Source organism: Rhea pennata, chromosome 2, assembly GCF_028389875.1.
Source record: "Rhea pennata isolate bPtePen1 chromosome 2, bPtePen1.pri, whole genome shotgun sequence".
In the NCBI taxonomy this organism is placed as follows: domain Eukaryota; kingdom Metazoa; phylum Chordata; class Aves; order Rheiformes; family Rheidae; genus Rhea; species Rhea pennata.
In genome coordinates, this window is record NC_084664.1 from 75,519,185 (window position 1) to 75,534,905 (window position 15,721).

Below are 15,721 nucleotides of genomic sequence, written 5' to 3' on the forward strand. Positions count from 1 at the left end.
ATCTGTGTCCGTCTGTGTCGTGGAACAACAGGATGTTAGCTTCTCATGAGCTTATCGTATGATAAATGTTGATTAAAAAATGAAAAAGAATGATAAGCAATACTTTTGATTAGAAGCATCAAATACTAATCTAATTATAAAAATGGCAGAGATCTAACAGATTTTCAGAATGTGTGTATTTAAAGAGTAGCATACAGTGAGGTTAGCTGTCTTCTACTGTAAACTTTTTCAGTACTTAATTTTAGTTTAGTGAAACTTTTAGACATATAGGTAAACCATGATTGAATTTTAATATTTTAAAAAAAATAATGAAAGTAATATTGCATTGCAAAGTGCTGTTAATTCCTGCTTCTTCTAATTGTCTTAAACAATCCACACTTTTTTTAAAAGTTTTTAAACTCAAGTTTAAACTAAAGTCTTCAGTGATGATTTTTGTCAGAAAAATGAGTGGTCTAGATTATTAAACTGCTATTTTTCCTGGCACAAATTCTCTGCAGGGACCACACCAGAGTTGTTGCTCAAAGTACAGCTAAGTGTGTGGATTGATGGGCAGCAGTCATGACTTGTCTGTGCTTTCCTCTAGGAAATTATGCAGAATACGTGCATGGTGCTGTAAGCCAAAAGTTTTAGAGTTTTAATTTGATTCTTGAATTTTAAACAGTCCTTGTCATACTCCGATGATTGATCTTAATAGAACTGCTTCATTTGGGTGCTTACAAGAATGTGCTGAAATTGGCTACAGTTACTCTCCTGAACTAAAAAAAAAACTTATTTGTTAAATCTAACTAATTTGAAAAATGTTTTCCTTAAACTCTTCCAACTTCAATAAAGCTGTCCTATGAGGAAAGCAACCAATACAGCGTCTACTGCTGTAGAACTGGGGGAAAGGGGGAGGGAGTGAAAAAGTCTTGTTCCAAAAGTGTATGCTCTGCTGCTTGTAGTCCCTTCCTGTTGGGAAAATACCATTTCCTGTAGAGTTGTATCCTTGAAAGAAAGTGCATTTATACAGGCCTAATAATTTGGTAGAATAAATTTTGTAATGTATTTTTGTTGGGCTACATCTTTAACAGGTCTAGAAAAGTTATAGCAAATCTTTTGAAACTGAAATGAAGTGAGTATTTATAATTACAAGGTATTTCAGTGGTGTGTTTTTTCTTTCTTTCTTTTTTTCTCCTTTTCTTTTTCTTTTCTCCAGGTCCAGATATTTGGCAGCTTTAGTACAGGGCTTTATCTCCCAACTAGGTAAGTAATAATTTACTTCTATATAAAAAAAGTTTATCTTTTAACATAATGGCAAAACTCAGGAATTTAAACCAAAATAAGTAAATCTATCAAGCATCCAGTAAAATTTTTGCATAAGGTCACATATAGCCAAGGAAAGAGCTTGAACTTGAAGATTGTAGATAAGTATTTGATATATTGGTGTGTGAATTTGGTGCTTTTTGCTGCCCTTCTGGTGAAACAGCTTTTCTTCTTACCAATAGAGTAACTACAAAGTCAAATGAGTCATCATAGCTGGTTTTTCCCAGCTTATTGGAGATTAAAATGTCTCATTTAATTCAGTGGTTTATATCACTTAATGGTTTGATAGATAATCTGACAGTTCTAATATTACCGGCAAACTTGTGTGGATGCACTTTAAAGACTTAACATGAATTAAACTCTGTGTGTGTGTATGAGTATGTATATATGTATATATATAGCCCCCCCCAGATATATATAAATAAAAATATAAAAAAGCTGACCGTTTCACTTCTGTGATTAACAATTCTTAATAAGCTTGTTTGGACTGTTAACGTTCTTGCCTGCATGGAGGAATGAGGGACAGGTTGGGGCTGTGGAACTTGGAGGGAAGGGGGCCCAAAAAACTCATTAGAGAACTGGAAACAAGAAGCTAGAATGCTTATTTTGGGTCTTAAAGCACACAAGACTATCTCTAACATAGCTAAAGCAAGCTTATTTGAAACCTAGACTGTTAAAAGCTGCATGGTGGTTCTCCTTGTGGACTTGTAACCTGCAGAAGACTGGTTTTTATCATATTCTTTAGTGGAGTACTGTGTCCTAGACTTAGTGTATCTCCTGTTGTGTTCTTTTTGTCTAGTGATATTGATTTAGTTGTTTTTGGAAAATGGGAACGCCCACCTTTACAGCTGCTGGAGCAAGCACTAAGAAAACACAGCGTGGCTGAACCGTATTCCATTAAAGTACTTGATAAAGCTACAGTAAGTAATAGTCTTTGGAATATTGAACGGAAAAGCTTTCAGACTCCTTGATAGGAAAGTGATAAATAATTAGTAATTTATGAAGCAATTAGTGTTGTCCTAAGCATGTTGCCATAAGCACCATGTTTTACTGTGACTGGGCAAAATCTTAGCAGAATATGTGCGTGCTTAGCAGTAATGTACAGAGTTTTTTGAGGCAGAGGACAATAATCCTGTGCACGTGTACTCTTGTTTCCTGGAAACTCTCTTTTGAGAGTCAGTATTAGCAAAATATCTAATAAAATAGGTTAATTGTATAATGTAACAACTCTTTCACTCAATTTTAGGAGGACTTACGTTTAGTGAGAGGCTAGTAACTGGGATTGTCTAGCTTGAAACCAGTATTTTTTTAGATATCCTTTTTTCTAATGGTGTAATGAAGTGTTCTAAGCCTAACAGTTGGCTTTCCTTCCAGCATATACTTTGTCAGTGATTTTTATTTTTATTTATGAAACTGTTTTGCATCAAATTTGTAAGTCTGGTGGATCAAGTATTGAATATGCTAAAAACTTAGTGTGAAAATCTTACTTTACTGAGCAAGTATTGTTTTCTCCAATATCAAGCAATATTTTCCGAACTTACTAGTAAGCTGATACCTTCGGTGGTCTCTAAAATAAGTTGACTATTTCAGCTCTAGAAGATTCCTACTGCTTTTGTTGGAGAACCACATGATAGCTCTAATAGCCTTTGGTTTGCCTGAAAGCAAGTGGAATTTTCAGAATTAGTGATATCAGTTAGCGAAGGAGAATGACACTAGGCAAATCCATCTTACTGACCTCACTTACGTTCTTTTCCACTGCTGTTGGTGTAAAATAATGCTATGCTTCATTCTGCCCATCATTTTGCTTTTCATTTCAGATCAAGAATAAATTCAACAAACTCAATTTAACATAAACTTATCAGCTGAAGTTTAAAATATGATCATGTGATGACATTTGTAATACCATTTTGCAAGATACTGCCTTGAAGGCAGTGGTTTGAGATTGTGCATGTTCAGTATTTTTGTAATGACTTACTGCTACTTGAAAAAGAAGTGCTGCTATTGCTGCTATTCCTGATTTGCTTTTAACCAGCCTAGCTTTTGCTTGACTCTGCAGTGAGTCAGTTCAACTTGATAATCATCAGCAGACAGCTTTTACCTTTTCTGCTAGGCTAGTCTTCTCTGTTTAGTAGGTTGAATGGTCAGATGATGCAGGTTATAGGAGTAGAATGTCTCTTACTAGCAGCAGTTAAGTCATTTAGTTGTCTCAACAAACGTATTTCAGCTGAAAAGGTAGATATCTAACAGCTATGTGAGAGTACAGGCACGATCATAAGTAATATCATACATATGTATGTTTATAATCAACTCACAAAAGTTCACTTGTTGAGTCCTTTCTCAAAAACATCATCTTTTTGTCTTGACAGGGTCATTTGGACTGACTGTGTCCATTTCTTAAGTGAGTAGCTGGAGAGGAGGATCAGTATTCCATTTCTGAGGATTCATAAAACCTTGTCTTAATCTTTTCAGGTACCAATAATAAAACTTACTGACCAGGAGACAGAAGTGAAAGTTGACATCAGCTTTAATGTGGAAACTGGTGTGAAGGCAGCTCGATTTATCAAGGAATACATGAAGGTATCAGCTGTATAATTAGTGCCATGCTATTTAGGAATGATGCACTAGGTGGTTAGCTAACTGTCTTTGATATGGCTTAAGACTTTTGAAAGCACATTGCTGAAGACTGTTTTCATTAATACTAGTTAAACATGGATGTTTTAATTTTCTACGTGGATATTTTATTTTCATATCCAATATTGCCTTAGTTGGTAGAAAGACATGAGAATTAAAAAAAAAAAAAAATCTTGATCTTGGATTTTATAAACTGGAAACATGTAATTTGCATGTTTACATAGATTTTTCCAATATTTGAGTGGTAGACACTTGTGGATAAACCTGTATACTGAAAGGACTTCTGCAATTGTATCTAGGTCTGTGGTGAGATACTAAACTTTCTTTTAAAAGAAAGGCAATTCAAGTTTCCTTAAATGAATTTCAGTGACACTGGATTATGAATACTGTCTTGCTAAACAAAATGTCTAAAACCAATTTTTCTGTCAATGAATATTTAAAATCAAGTTTACTTTTATGCTCTACAGTAAAAGTACTGTTCAGATGAAAAGCTTTGGTTGTAATGAATGACACTGGCATTCAGGGAAGGATATAAAAATCCTCCTGTTTGAGAGTAAAGAATTAAATTTGATATGTAGACTGTTTGATCAAGTAAGATTTGAAATCTGCTCTTCTCTGTTTTCTAGAATAAAAATGCATGGTTTTTTTTGCTGAGTGTTCATAGCATGCTACTGAATAACACTTTTGCTTTAGAATACAAATCTCTGAGATTGTTTAGCTCTTATTTTGTTTTGAAAAGTTGACATTATCATTACTTTGTTTTGCAGAAATATTCTTTGCTGCCCTATTTGATTTTAGTATTAAAACAGTTCCTCCTTCAGAGGGATTTGAATGAAGTTTTTACTGGTGGAATTAGCTCTTACAGCCTAATTTTAATGGCAATTAGTTTCCTGCAGGTAAGTTTATCCTTTATTTGCTTGTAAATTCTTTTAAAAAATTTTTGGTTTCTTATGCCCTGTTATGAAGGGTGCTATTCCCTTTGATTTTTCCTGGCAATGCCCAGCTAGCTTTATTGCTGTGATTCTGGGTGTGTGCTTGTTGGCAGCTGCTATGGATTATCTGTTAAACCTCTAAGAACTTCTGTTAACTGTGTAAATCAAAAGGGCAGCATCAGGAGCCTTGGGAACAACTTTCAGGTGGTACGTAGCTTTCTCTGCCAGGCCTGGTGGTGTCGGTTATGCCATCTTTCTGGGCAGCCCGTTCCAGTGTCTGAATGTTCCTGCTGGTGTCTCCTAAATCTTTCAGAATGCAGTTTAAGCCTGTTGTTTCCTAGCCTACTGATACTAAACGTGGAGATAGTTGCTTGCTGAGTGTTCATTAGAACAATGACATTAAATACCTCCATTGCTTTTTAATTATATGTGGGTTGGTTAGGTTTTGACATATTGAAAGCTAGCAGATATTTTAGATTATTTATGAGCTTGTTAATGAGTTATTTCTTCTAGGATATTTTTGTAAATGACATCAAGCTTTGTATCAGTATGACCAAATAAAATGTTTTTCCCTCTCAGTGCCTGTGATAATGGAAAAACCTACATATCCCAGTGCTGTTAGAATAAGTGACTGAAATATAGGTGTAGATTATACATATCTAATATAATACAGGGAGATTGAGGACCATATTTTGATTGTGGTAAAGATCCTCCCCAGATCTTCTGAAAACATTAAAACCTATCGAATGTGTGTGAAAAATCTGCTATTTTTCTTTCATAAACTAGACCTTAATGTAGTATGCAGTACTTACTGCTTTTGCCTTAGGAAAAGGGATTTACTAACTATCCCAATGTTAGGAGAGGAAATTGGAAGCCAAATGATTCTTTTTCCTTAGACTAAAGTGCTGCCCCCTCTTGGTTTAATCAAAGTAGTTTCAGTATATAAAGTATTAGTGCCCTGTGAAGAAATTGTACTCAGCTGTTTCAACTCGATTTCTTGTGGCATAGTGTTATGACAAGTGTTCACTTTTTAATAATTAGCAAGTGTTGTGTTTCACAGCTGCATCCAAGAATTGATGCCAGAAGAGCTGATGAAAACCTTGGAATGCTTCTCATAGAATTTTTTGAACTCTATGGAAGGAATTTTAATTACTTGAAAACTGGTATTAGAATAAAAAATGGAGGTGCCTATATTGCCAAAGAAGAAATCATGAAAGTCATGACCAATGGATACAGACCATCCATGTTGTGTATTGAAGATCCTCTCCTGCCTGGTAAGACTGTACATTTCTTGCAGTTTTCTGGAGCCTTGGCTCAACTAGTGCTATATTATAATCTGAGTTCCTAAAATCTGTCATATGAGTTGAAGTTGCGCTGGGGAAAGAGTATTTCTGGTGGTATGGTACAGTTAGGGAGATGAGGTAATAGATAAGGAACTGAAATCCCCGAAGATTCATAGCTTCACTAATTTTGACTGCGCACAAAGTTTGCAGATATATGGAGATGCAGAAATGCATGAGTGCATAGTAAGGCTCTCTAATAATGCCGAGTGATAGGGAGGAAAGGTCCAGGAAGTCCTGGAAGGAAGTTACTAGAAGGGATAGAACCTCATTCTTTATTATGAGAGAATGAGAAAGGAATGTGTAGCTTTCCCACTACAGTCTACAGAGCAATGCCATTTTTCGGGTAATAAAGCCCCAAATGAAGGGTACTTCCTGCAGGGCAGTATATTAGAGTATATTAGAGACTGCACAGAAACATGAACTCATGGTCAGGAGTATAGAGCAAGGGAGAGGCTGCAATATGACGTTGGTATGAAGAGTCTGACTGGTGCAAATTGCTTCTGCACTGCACAGGCACCTCTGTAGAATGTCTATTTTAGTTGCATGTACTTTTAGAAGCAACCAACTCCAATATTTTTTTCTTTAAGATTTCATTTTGATCAAAATGATCAAGATTAATTTTGTTTGAACTCTTGAGAATGTTCTAATTAGTACTCAGTTTGGATTCTGTTTAGACTGTAACAAGTAACTGGAATTCCAAAACAGCTTTTTAATAAAGTAAATATTCAGTTAATTTGGACTTCAGCATTAATATTTCTAGGATGTAATTGGCACTCAAACTCCTTTATACTGTCACATCTTGTGGGTAGGCTGCTTATGTATAGCACTTCTAAAGCAAATACCATGGATCAGGAGCTAAGTTTGACTCCTTTCTAAATACTCAGGGTGCTAAATGTTCATACTTCTCTAGAACAGGTTGCAAGCTAAAATACTAATTTTTCTAACCACGTCTCTGATACATAGCTCAGATTCTTTGTCTCCATTCGCAACTCTTGTATAAAGAGCAGGCATAAGTGAGATTATGCAGAAATTTTTCAGTGTTTTTGAGGTTTCATTTAGTAGTTGTGCGCTTATTTGCCTGAAGATCCATTTCAGTAGCAGCATGAACCACTTTTCTCTAAAAGAAGAACAGTTACTGTGTCTTCCAGTTTTCTTTCTTTCTGTCTGCTAGCTGAGGACTAAAAGAGAAGAGTTTATGTATACTGTAGAATGTTTTGATCGTTTGTAATAACCAAATTTTAGAAATGTTTCTTCCTTCCACTGACTCTCTGAAACAAAATAGCAAGTCCAGTAAGGGCTCTGAACTGTTCCTTTAGCATAAATCTTGAAGCAAAGAACTCTGGAAGAACGATCCCAGTTTTTATGCTCTGAGTTGTGAAGAACTAGATTTCAGACAATGTTCTGAGATAGTGGAATTCTTATAGGAGAGAACATTTTGGCAAGGCAAATGAAAGCTGAATATAACTCGAAATAAGTCATCTGGAGAGCATAACCTAAAGGATGTCATCTGGCAGCTGCCATAGAGCTTAGAACTTGCCTGATGGAACTAGAGGGAAAATTGTTTGAGATACAGGGATGACTCTTTGAATTAGATCTCAGAAATACAGCCTCCTTAGGTCTAGGCATAATCATATATCCACAGAGTGTTTAGGAGCGCCTTTCAAGTATATATATTTAGTATCTAAAATTCTAATAATTATCTTTGTCTCGTTACTGTTTATCTTCAAACAAATAACTTTTTCAAGGGTTCAGGTTCTTGTTCAGTTGACAAATAATAATCTCAATGTTAGTTTGTGATCAGATCAGCTTGGTGTCTGATTCTGTGAGGGTTTATACCACTACAGAAGAGGAGATGGAAACACATTTTTGGATAAAGGGACAGCTGTTGCTGTTCTTATTTAGATTAGCCTAAGTTACTGTAGATTTTTCCTTCAAACACCTGTTTCTTTGTGGTCTATGTGCACCAGTGTTTAATCTTTCTTTGGGGTCTTTCTTAGCCCACTCCTAGCTTTCTCAAAAATTCTGGTTAAGCCTTGCAAGAAGACTTTGAAAGATCATTTAGTCCTGAAAACAGAGACAAAATACAGAGATGGGGAGGAAAAAAAAAAAACAACAAAACAACAAACCTAACCCCCCCCCAACCCACCTTTCCATTTCTCAAGATTATCCAAGTACTGTGAAAACCTTTCTATGAATATTTGCACAAGCTGTGTGATAGGGTGTACTGAAAGGTATAGCTCATGGATAACTTTAGGAAGTCTTACAGAGGACAAGATTAAATTTAGTGGGATTGGTTCCTCTTAAGTCTGAGGACTGATGTTTGTTCAGTGTGAAGTGGTGATGTCCGACTAAAATTATATCATCAGAAAGATACGGTCCTTCAGTTAAGTGTTCAGCATGTTTTGTTAGTTCCTAATGCAGGATGTGACAGATACCAGCCTGTTCTGGTCTCTGTTTTTCCTTATGCCAGATTCTTTTGGATGCTGCAGAGTTTTCTCTGAGTTTCTCAAAGATTGTTTATAGGGCACTAGAGGATTATAGTCTCTGTGCTTTGAGAACAAAGATTCCAGGAAAAATGTGAGGAGTTTGCACTTTGAAGTGAGACAGGTTATGTTGAAATCTAGATTTAAGATGTCAGACTACTCTACCCTGTGATACCTTGTGATGTTTATTAGGGTGCTAGGTGACCTGATCTAGATAGATACTCTATTTTTTTTCCTCTTGAGTTAGTAGTGTCCAAGACTAGGTAATAAGATCTCTCCCTTGCAAAGAAGGAAACTTCTGTAAACATCTTGTAGCTGCCACCATAACAGAATTGTTTTCTTGATAAACTGACATGTGATGTGTAAAAGACTTGGAGAAAGCATTAATTCAGGAGAATTGCTGAGTCAGTCACTTAAAGAGTGTTACACTGAAGATACCTGTCTGTTCAGGGGAGTGTGCTGAAGCAGGATAGAGGTTAACCATCTTTCAAGAGGTTTATATGTGTCTTTCAGTGTCCTATCCTGGAAGACAATGACACTGGTTGCAGGTAACAATTCCTTAACCTGTGTTTGTAAGATAAACTTTGCATTTGTTCAGTGGGCTCTTAGGGAGGATTATTCCTTTACACCTTTTTTTAGATTTGAGGCTGGGGATTATCAAGGTCATGTTTTTGATACTTGAAATTGGAATGATTTTGATCTTGGTTCAGATTGGCAGCAAGATTAGTTAAGTCATAGCTGAAGACTTGCATTTTCATTTCCACTGTTCTTTACGTTAGAAAGTATTATTTTTCATTCTGAATTGCTACTGGCACTAATGAAAATTCTGAAACAGTAGATTTCATATGGCTCCACTGAAAAGGGTCTGTTTAACTTGCCAGCCCAGTTATGCTTAATGTTGCTTGCTTCTGCATCTTGATATGCTGAAAGTATATTAAGTAACTTATTTTGAGGTGCACAACAGCTATTGGGAGTATATATTCTAGCCTTTGTGGCTGCCAAGGATATTCATCACAATTTTTCAATACCTGATATTTGTGATTAGAACATGCAAAAGCATGCATGTGTATATGTTTTAAAAAAATTATAAAAATACAAAAATACATCAAGACTAGCAGCTGAAAGAGCTCCTGAATACTGAATGTTGCAAAGAGGTATTTAGTGGGTAACAGCTTAAAACAGATCAATTTCTGTCCTTGCTCACTGTTTTACCTTTACTTTTCCAGGCCATATTTTTAAAATTACTTCAGGTTACGGAAGACTGCTTAACTGAGTGATAATACTGATATCTAGTCTTGGAAATCTTAGACATACTTCTTCAGGAATGAAGGCTTATGCTGCAATAAAAAGAATGAGGGTTGAATTATCTGTGAAGTTGCACACAATTGTTATCTGGTAATGCTGAGGGTTGAAGTCTTTACAAATTTCTTAAGGGTGAAAGCATTTGACTACATGCTTTAACTGATCAATCTGTGATGAATGAAAGACTTGGGTATGCAAAATTGATCTGCTGATGAGAATGATATCTCAGAAAAAACTTTTTTTTTTTTTTTTTTTTTTTTTTTTTAATTCATGACAACATATGTGAGTATGTGATCTTCTGGCTTCTTTAATATGTTGCTTTGTGGATTGGGTATGGTCATGCCTATACAGACTTGACTGGTACAATTCACAGTAGCTAGCACAGTAGCTACTACCTTCAACCTACCTTTTCAGCTGCAGTGCAAGCCAATACAGAGTGTATAATTGAATAAGACTGTTTATTCAAACATTTATACACTAATTACAGGTGCAGAACAAGGCAATCCAGGAACCTAGGCATGCTATGGTATGAGCTGTCCTGCCTCTTATCAAATCTGCTTCAATCAAGACTAATACACAGCTTCATTAGTGGTATAAACTAAACTGCCTGAGTTTATTGTAAATGGATTAGGGAAGGCTTACAATTTCTTTTGTTGGCAGAGCAGTGAAGGTGGCAAGCACTGTCAACAGGAGTTACCAACACTTTGGAGCAGCAGTGTCTTCATTTGGTATAGCTTCTTGCAGGATGCATGTCAAACCTATGTCAACGCAGACACTGGATTAGACTAAACTAATGTAGTTTGGTTGTGCATATATTCTTAAGTCTTGTTATATAAATTTAGTAGTAGGAACAATTGCATGAGTTTAACCACTTATATTATTTCTCTTTCTGTATTGCTTCTCAGCTTATTTTCCTTTGTATGTACCTTTAGCACTTAAAGTGAAATATAGCATTGTCGCAGGACACTCACGACCTTGAAAAACATGTACTGATAACATCTGTAATTTTTTGTGTTCTGATTTCTTGACTGCTGAAATACCTTGGTTTCTGTTCAGCTAGCTTTGGGTTAAGTACTGTGGAAAGTCTGTTACCTGCTTTGTGATAGTGAAGCTTTGAACTTAACTTCAATGTGTTTCTTCCTAGATTTGCTTTTCCAGGCCAGCAATGGTCTCTGTTTCTACTTTAGGGTAGAGTCTAGCAACAAACATCACTTATAGAGGAAGGGAGGGGCAGATTACACTTCTCTAATTCTGTGTCTGGCAGCTGCAGGCTACTGCAGGAGTACCTTAAGAACAAGATACTTGGTTGCTTCAGTAAGCATTAAGTCTTTCTTAGTTGTTTTTTATTTGACCGTAAACATTACCAAAGAAATCTTGTTTTCCCAAAAGGTTCTTGTATTCCCAGTCTGCTTTAATTGATTTATGCTTTTGTGTTAAAATGGCATTATGTTTGGAGAAACTTGAAAGACTAAAATGTGTTACCAAGCAGTAAAGCCAAGGTTATGTTTTGCGTTTTTTTGTTTTTCTGGATGGTAGACTTCGGAGTGTTTATCTATAACATTGTACTGGGCAAAAATAGTTCAGCAAGTGAAGATTTCCCTTATAGTCAGCATCAGCCTAATTAGATTCAAACTAGTGACCTCCATCTTTTCCCTTTCAATCTTCAAAGATAACTTTTCATTAAAACCTGTTGTGAGCCATGATTTCTAAGTTTAAAATAAGCATGTTCTATGGTTTGCCACTTTCTCATGGTCTTGTGGAATTTCAGGTGTCATCCTGAAGGAACAGAACTCTTTACTGTAAGCAGCTTTCTACCCACTCAAGATCCAGTCTGTATTTCAGACATGCAGTTTGAAGGAAGTTGGTTTTAATTGTTTGTTAATTCAAGTAGTGACAGTGAACAGTTGGTGTCTGGTGCCAAATATGTTTACAGGAAAAAAGCCCAACTGCTTGTTGTTGTTTGTGCCAGCAAGAGCTTTCTAAGTGCCAAACAGATGCCTGTACATTGTCACTGTCGTAGAAGCTTTAGAAAATTCTTTGCTTTTTCTGTTCCTCGCACCTTTTACTGAATTCAGGAGTTCTGCTATACTTGTTCATGTTTGGAGAGTGGCAGTCAAAGTGCCACTAACTTGACTTTAAGGGAAAAAAAAAAAAAAAAAAAAGTACAAGCTTTTGGAATCCTGTGAGATAAAGTGTGTGTCCTGTTTCTTTTTTTAATTATTTTTTTTATTCTAGGAGATGAATAATCTGTATGAGGTGGGTTATTCATCTGTCATACTCTTAGGCTTAAGTAAGGGTGGTTGTAAATATGGCTGGCCCTATGAAGGTAATGTAGTTGCACAGGGGTAATTGAAAGCTGAATTTGGCCTACAGACACTCTGCTGGTAAGTGTGACTTGATGCCTTAACAAAAGCATGATAGGTTCTCTTTTAAAGAGATCAGCTAAACCTCTTACAGCTGTCTTTTTACATTCTGTTTTTTCCATGTTCTGGTACAGCAGCATTTTACAAGTGCTAGATTGAATGCATACTGTTAAGCCTGATTCCAAAGATTAGCTTCCTTTATTTAGATAGCCACACTTAGCTGTTCCTGCTATGAACAGAATGGGCCTTTAACAGTCAGAGTTAAACTGTATTGTTAAGGCGTCTGAGCTTTCAATATGAATATTTTTCTGGTTACTGGTATTAAAAACAACAACAACAAAAAAAAAAAAAAAAAAAACACAAACCAAACTTGACCTGATGACTGTCACATTATTACAGGAAACGACGTTGGCAGAAGTTCTTACGGTGCCATGCAAGTGAAACAAGTTTTTGATTATGCCTACATTGTTCTTAGCCATGCAGTATCACCACTTGCAAGATCATATCCAAATAGAGATTCTGAGAGGTAATTAGTCCACTTTTTGAATATCCATTTGTCTTTTTAATCGATTAGGAATGTTTGGATCTTATAAAAAGAATATTGCTATTTATTGTGTAACTGCAGCTGTATTGAAATTTACCCAGAGATTTAGGCTGGCCCAATGCTATAAGAACATAATACCTTAATGAGCAGCAGAGATAAAGGCAGCCTGATGAAAGAAAGAGTGAGTCCAATGTCATGTTCTTTTAGTGCAAAAAGGAGCCCGATGATGTGTTGGTCTTTCTTCAAATGTTCTGCTTAAAATCCTTCAAAGGAAGGACTGCTGGTCTTATGTTTGGTGTGATATATTTGTCTGTTTATTGCAGGAGAAAGAAATGAGTGAACAAAGTTTATTTAGACTTAAAACCAGATAAAGTGAGGCTAGAAATTTGATTAGTACTCTTATGTGCTCCTATAAGATTTTTAAAAAGGCTTTATTTGTATTAAGCTATTGGAAAAATCAGTTCAATTTGGCCATAACTTTTAAATGGCATTTCTAAAGTTACCATACTTGTACATGTGTGATTTTTAATGCAGTTCTTACTGTCTTTCATAGAGGTACTGGACAGCTAAGAAGTGCTTTTTAAGCTCATGCCTTTATAAACCTTTTTCTTTGAAAAGGGGGAAGAAAGAAAATAAAGGCATATCACACTTTCATATATCTACTCCATTATGTGCTGTTGGCTTCTAATCCTCACTACAGATTAGGACTAAATCAGAGGATGTGTCTTCCCCTGGGACTTCCCTAGAATCCCAATGATATTTTGAATACCATAGCTATTTACAGGGAGGAGTGACTGTAACAATGTACAAACATAGATACAATTCCAAACGTTATAAAGCTGTTAAAATTCATTATTTATGTAACTGAAAAGAAAAATACTTCTGCTATAGTTTGTTTACCACAAAGTGCATCCAGTCTCTTTTTCTTCTGGATTTAAAAATGACAGTACTTTTGTAGTGCCTGTGAGTGTTTAGGTGGTGTTAAATTCACAAAGGCTGTGACTGCACATTTGACCATGACAGATAGGAAGAATGGTGTGTAGAGAAGTACACACTGACATTTGAGACCCTGCTATTTTAAGATAACTTAAAGGTATATCTGCAAAACTTGTACTGGCTGAGTTTTTCTCATTCACAAAATGAAATCGGTACTTTATTCTCATGTAAGTATAGATATAATAATTTAGAGATTCCTGAAGTTTTTGTCTTGGGTCTTGGCCTTCATTAACTTCTCTGAGCTGTGAGGGTTCCAAAGGATATAGTTATTCTCTTAAAGAATACCTATATTTATACTACAAACATTAGAAAAAGTGTTTATTTAATGCAAGCCACAGATGTCATCAACATCTGCACTTTGTATGTACATTTCCACTTACTTTATTTTGGGAAATACTTGAATATTGTCACAACTTTTCTAAAGCTGAGAAGTCCCAGCAGCAGTGTTCAGGTGTGGTAGGTCTGACTTGTCTTTCTTTTAGTTCTGTGTCAGTGAATACTCTGTCTCAGAACCAGTTGCGTTCGTGACTTGCCATTGTGTTGGAGAGAAAGGTATAAGAGGAGCATCACTGCACAGTCCTGTATGCAATTCATTCTACCCAGCACCAGCCTTATCAACAGCTAAGGATTTGTATGTGGATGATGTGCTGTTTGGGACCATGTTTGTTGCAAAAGCTCAATAGCAGTCCATGTTCAATCTCAGTTCTTAGTTAAACATGATGTGCCTGGGTATTCTGGGTATATTTCAGATCCTTCTGGTATCTGTTAGGTAGAGTGGTCCAGGCTCTGTATACAAACTCTCTTGGTGGCCTGATCTAAAGCCTGAACTGTCTAGGAGCTGTTCATTCTGATCCATTTTCCTTTTGTAGGCTTGGAACTGATAGGTTAAACTGTAAGCAATGGGATCCCATTTAGGAGCACTCACTTGCTTTAGCTGTCTAATATTCTACTAGAGGACAGAATAAAAGCTAAGTGAAGAGCACTTGAAAGGGTAAGAAATTGCAAGAAGCTGAATTCCTCAGGCTGACTTGAGTTTGTTCAGTTTTGTCATAATTCAGGCTAGCTTTCCCCTAAGTGTGAAGATTTATTCTTGGAATGGTTGGTGGATTTAAGTTCATATCAACTCTTTTCCTGGAAAACTTCTCTGCTCCTTGTATAGATCTAATTAAATCCTATTTTGTGGATGACCATCTCTGTAGCTTTCAAATCTTTCTTGGTAGTCATAGTTACCATACTTTTCCAGGGTCAATTCAACTCAAATGAGCACAAGTCTAAGGTAATTTAAGGCTTTCTAGTTCCCTCTTCTACTTCTGATAATCCTCATGTCAAAGTCAGGATTTTTGGTCCTTCAGCACAGACCTTGCTTTTGTCCATGTTCTGTACCAATAAGTCGCACAGAATATTATGGGCAGATTGAAATCTGTTTCTCCAGCATTTTCATTCAAGCTTCTAAATATAACCTTTGAAAGTGTAATACTTACTGAGTGGAGAGAGTACTTAATTGAGTCTTGGAGGCAATGGCTCAAAACTACCTGAAGTACCTTAACACTGTTTTATACATACTCTACATTGCCCATCATCTTTCAAGAGTGTCTCAAGGTTAGTAGTTCAGAAGATTTTGTGGAAGCAAATGGATCCCTATCATCTTGGAAGGAGAGGATTTTTTTGGTGGGAAGATGAATGAGGAGACTGTCAATTCATTTTCAACCTGCACAACCCATCTGTGAGATCAGTTTTGGAGTTGGGACGTTAGCCAAAATAATTGAAAACCACAAGATTTTTTTCTTAGTGTTTGAGACCACGGGAACTCAGACCAACTGGGTCT

At 36.1% G+C, this 15,721-nt stretch overlaps 1 protein-coding gene across 4 annotated transcripts in view; it reads left to right on the forward strand.

Annotated features, from left to right (window-relative positions):
- TENT4A (terminal nucleotidyltransferase 4A) overlaps window positions 1–15,721 on the forward strand; it is a 61,811-nt gene that overhangs the window by 16,777 nt on the left and 29,313 nt on the right. For 3 of the 4 annotated variants that reach the window (XR_009957458.1, XM_062567985.1, XM_062567986.1), the window contains exons 3-8: window positions 1,196–1,242; window positions 2,102–2,222; window positions 3,772–3,879; window positions 4,701–4,829; window positions 5,926–6,139; window positions 12,756–12,882. Coding sequence is in view for 3 of the 4 variants with exons in the window: in XM_062567985.1 (XP_062423969.1) it covers window positions 1,196–1,242; window positions 2,102–2,222; window positions 3,772–3,879; window positions 4,701–4,829; window positions 5,926–6,139; window positions 12,756–12,882 (746 nt within the window). In the remaining variant the exon portion in view is untranslated. The remainder of the gene's footprint in view (window positions 1–1,195; window positions 1,243–2,101; window positions 2,223–3,771; window positions 3,880–4,700; window positions 4,830–5,925; window positions 6,140–12,755; window positions 12,883–15,721) is intronic. The other variant, XM_062567987.1, reaches the window with a different exon arrangement.